The 4,380-nt window shown below is 36.5% G+C and overlaps 1 protein-coding gene across 1 annotated transcript; it reads left to right on the top strand.

The window, feature by feature from the left end:
- Positions 1–1,805: 1,805 nt before the first annotated feature.
- Positions 1,806–2,958, top strand: LOC132559493 (uncharacterized; the record flags this gene model as incomplete). Its single annotated transcript, XM_060224120.1, has 1 exon — positions 1,806–2,958. A coding segment is annotated over exon 1 (1,153 nt), but the record flags the coding sequence as incomplete, so codon positions are not given.
- Positions 2,959–4,380: the final 1,422 nt, after the last annotated feature.

Raw genomic sequence — 4,380 nt, 5'->3', positions numbered from 1 at the left:
GGGTGGTAAACCACTGGAACTCACTACCTGATGCCGTTGTAACATCACCTACAATCAAAACTTTCGAATCCCGATTGGATAAACATTGGGGGCAAACTGAACATGTTTATAATCATGAGCTAGACAATAATACACTGATACATATTCGGGATACTATTTCCATTAACTCTGATCTGGATATATAGGCTGAATAAGCCTGCGTCCAGTATATTATTATTATTATTATTAATAATAATAAACTTCGACCTTTTGACCTTGAAGTTTGACCTGCCTTCAAAAGCAAGCCCCTGCTAGGCAAAAGCACCCACCAGCGAGCTCCGTTGTCTTCGGACTACTTTTGTTGAAAATGTGTTACCTTATATAGCTGTTGAGTCTAATTTGACTCAACAAGCTCTATTGTCTTCTGGTAACCATGTTATGGACCTTTTTTTATTATGACCTGGAAACAAAGTCAGGGGGCATCTAGTTTTTGGTCAGTTCTTCTGTCAATTTGTTTATCTATAAAACTTGTATACCTTGGTCATAACTTTATATCCATAAGAGGTTTTTTTTTTTTTTTTAATTTTACGTGTGAATTCCTTGTAATAAAACCCTTTTGGTTGATGTCAAAATCTTTGTACTACTGATCTGGACCAATCTTTGACTTAAACTTTAATATTGGTTGTATCTTTTGAACTATAAGAGGTGAGAGTTTTCATGTGTATTCCTTGAGACAACACCTTCCCATTGGTACCAATTATCTGACCTTTTGACCATGACTTTTGACCTACTTATTCATTTTCTGTGAAACTTGTTGCCATACAGGGGCATCAGTAGTTCACAAACACATGTTATTGAAGTAGAAAGACGTTGATTTTACCTTTGCCGTGTATTCAAGTAGACTGTGTCTTTGCATTTTAGAAACTTTGTTAATACTTCACTAATCACTGTAATGTTATTGAGAAAATAATTGAAATTTTTCCTTCAGTGTTGCAACTGCGTTAGAAACATGAATTAACTTCTGTGATATCCTGTTGGACAATTTACCTCTTCCTCTAATCTTAAGTCTCCTAATAGTTCTCTTATTCTTTCTTAAAATGGGAAACAGACAGTATGGAAGATGATACAGACTTGGAAGATGATGAATTTCATGAAAGATCCAAGAAAATCTCAAAAGATCTCAATGTTTCCAAGAGGACAGGATCATCCAAGAAATTCTCTGATCTCCATGTTTCAAAAAGGCCAGTTGAGGATGGCAATGAAAGTGCAACAATACCTGTGCCCCCCCCACATCAGATACTGTTTGTGTTCAATCCACTCACTCTTTGGAAGGAAAACAGAAATGGGATAAAAGACATGCATGCAAATACTGTGAAAATCTCTATCCAAAGATAGCAAGGCACCTTGAAACAGTGCATAGTGATGAAGAAGATGTTGCAAGAGCTCTTGCCTTACCAAAACATTCAGGAGAAAGGAAAGATGCATGGGCACAGATTCAAAATGAAGGAAACTGGGAGCACAATTTTGAAGTTCTCAAATCAGGGAAAGGAACTCTTATTCCTAAATACAGAGAAAAAGAAGATGGTAAGCCTATCTCTAACTATATCCCATGCACAGGGTGTAAAGCATTATTTTCTAAGAAATCTTTGCATGAACATAGGAAATTATACAAAGCAAATTCCTCCAACAAACTAGGCCAAGGAGTAAAAGAGGGAAAGATGCTGTTGCCTCTGCCAAAGAATGTAGGTGAAAGTTTTTACAAGTGGGTCATACTGTCCATGGTTAATGATGACATGTTCTCTGTTGTTACCAATGACTCATAGATAATGAATTTTGGAAAGAGGCTATTTGACAACAAAGACATTCAAGAGCACACGCCTAATCATATAAGTGGCAGAATAAGGGAGTTAGGCAGACTTGTCTTGGAAACCAGAAAACTTCCTTCACCCATCTTCAGTTTGGAAGATTGTCTGAATCCTCACAATTTTTATACTATTGTTTCTTGTGTGAAATCTCTAGCAGGATTTAATGAAGATACCCATTTCTACACCACACCCTCATTAGCTTTAAAGGTAGGATACAGCCTTCAACGGTGTGCTAAAATTCTGGAGTCTAATGGTATTGCAGGAAAAAACCAGAGTAAGAAAGAAAATGGTGAAAATTTTCTTAAGCTGTACTCCTCCAATTGGAATGATTTGATTTCTTCGTGTGCCAGACAGACACAAGAAGAAAAGAAGTACAATGCACCGAAAATGCTGCCTCTGAGTCAAGATGTTTACATGTTGACTAGATTCTTGAAATCAAAGATGGGGACCATGATGCAGCACCTCGTAGATGATATTTCCATCTATTTTGAGCTGTTAAAAGTAACTCTTTGCCTGGTTACACTATTTAATAGGAAAAGTGGTGGAGATGTCCAAAGAATTACCGTAGCAACCTATAAACATGCGCTGAAGATGCAGAACAGCTTCCTATTTGACAATGAGGTCAGGTCAAGTCTTTCTACACTTGAAAGAGCACTTAGTTCATCAATGACTCGCATTGAAATAAAAGGAAGGCAAGAGAGAAAGGTTGCAATCATTTTAACAAAGGATATGCTTTCAAGTATCAACCTTCTGTTAGAGAAGAGGGAGGAGGCAAGTGTTTTTGGAAAATATGTATTTTCCAGGAAATCACCTTCCACAAGGACATACAGAGCAAGAGATGTATTGCGAGAAATGTGTTTGAAGGTCAATCTCAAGTATGCAGACCTGATCACGTATACAAATTTGCGAAAACACATTGCCACTATGGCCCAGGTACATGAACTGAGCGAAAATGGACAGGACCAGCTAGCCAAGTTTTTGGGTCATGATATACGCATACACAGAGAAGTATACAGACAGCCTCTGGACTTGGTCCAAAAAACAAAAATCACCAAGATGTTACTTAGAGTAAATGAAGGGCTAGATATAGAGAAAATGACTTTCAATGAGGAAGGTAAGTCTCCGATATATTACTTTACATCTAATAAATTGTCTTAATCTTTCCATTGGTAACTTATTACTGATATACCCTTACAAAGTTTTGGTTATATAGGAATCATTCTGCCTGTCTTTCCCTCTGTCCATATTCAGTTAATTTCTCTTGAAGTATAAGAGGCAGGGCTTTCATTTTACATACACTTATCCATCTTGACATGGGCTACAATTTTATACCAAGAATTTTGACCAATTCAAATGACCTTGAACTTCAACAGGATTTTGAAAATTGATTCAGACATTATGTAAGCTACTTCTCTTAAAGTATGAGGGGTAGGGCTTTCATATTATATAAATTTAAGCATCATGACAGGAGCTACAATTTGTATACCATGACTTTAGACCTTGAACTTTGACTGGATTTTGAAAAGTTGGTAAAGAAGTTCTGTAAGCTATTTTCACTAAAGCAAAAAGGATAAGACTTTCATATTACACACATACAGCTGCCAGCAGAGGGTATTAGTATTTACACCTTATTCCTGTCAAACTTAGAAACAGTGGCCATGACTAGTAGATAACCTTATTGATTTCTAGTTCCAAAGGTCAAAGGCGAAGGTCATTTGACCAAGGTTAAACATCAAGGTTAACCACTACCTTACCAGGTCTGCTTAGTGACAAGTATGCTAAAATCAAAACTGTATGTAATTGTATTATTAAATTGAAAGAAATTCAAACACAGCTTAAATTGAGCTTTTGTGGTAGTGTCATACATTGTCCAGTCGCACTGAACATGCTTAAACTTAATATAAAGAGCAAATGCTTGAGTTTCTAAATTCTATATCATTCAAATTTCAACCTTGTGTCCATTCAATCAACAAATATGGCCTATGATTTGCTGACACATATTTGAGTTCTACATGCTTACTCCTGGTATTTCATTGAAACTTGGTGGGGGCAAATAGTCCAAGTCCTTAGCAAAATTGTATCAGTGGCTGTAATTGATTAACAATAAGAAAAGCTACCCTGACCATTGATTTAGCAAAACATTTTTAACAATATCAGTTTGCATAAGGGTTTTCTGGTTTCTGATTACAGAATAAGTAGTGTGTAATGTCCCCATTTCCTTCACTTCATTTCAGTGTATGTCCCCAGTTCTGATTACAGAATAAGTAATGTTAAGCGCCCATTTCAGTGCTACAATTAAGTCCATGTCTTTCAGTGAAAAATAATAAACAGAAAGCAAGCCTTGAAGGTTCTCAACTCAAAACCTAGTTTTGTTTTTCCACCAAATTTTTTTATCAATTTTATACCGTAGCCTCAGGGTGTGTCATGACCTAGACGCAAGGTCATTTGGTACGCGTTACAATGGACTGGTGTATAAAAAAACCTTGTTTGGGCCATAACTCAGATACCCCTGCATGAAATTGGATCTTACTTAATT

This window comes from Ylistrum balloti, unplaced genomic scaffold (assembly GCF_031769215.1).
Source record: "Ylistrum balloti isolate Yb309-2 unplaced genomic scaffold, AGI_CSIRO_Ybal_v1 Utg370926, whole genome shotgun sequence".
Lineage (NCBI taxonomy): Eukaryota > Metazoa > Mollusca > Bivalvia > Pectinida > Pectinidae > Ylistrum > Ylistrum balloti.
Note: the sequence above shows the minus strand (reverse complement) of the source record. Positions and strands in the feature narration are given on the sequence as shown.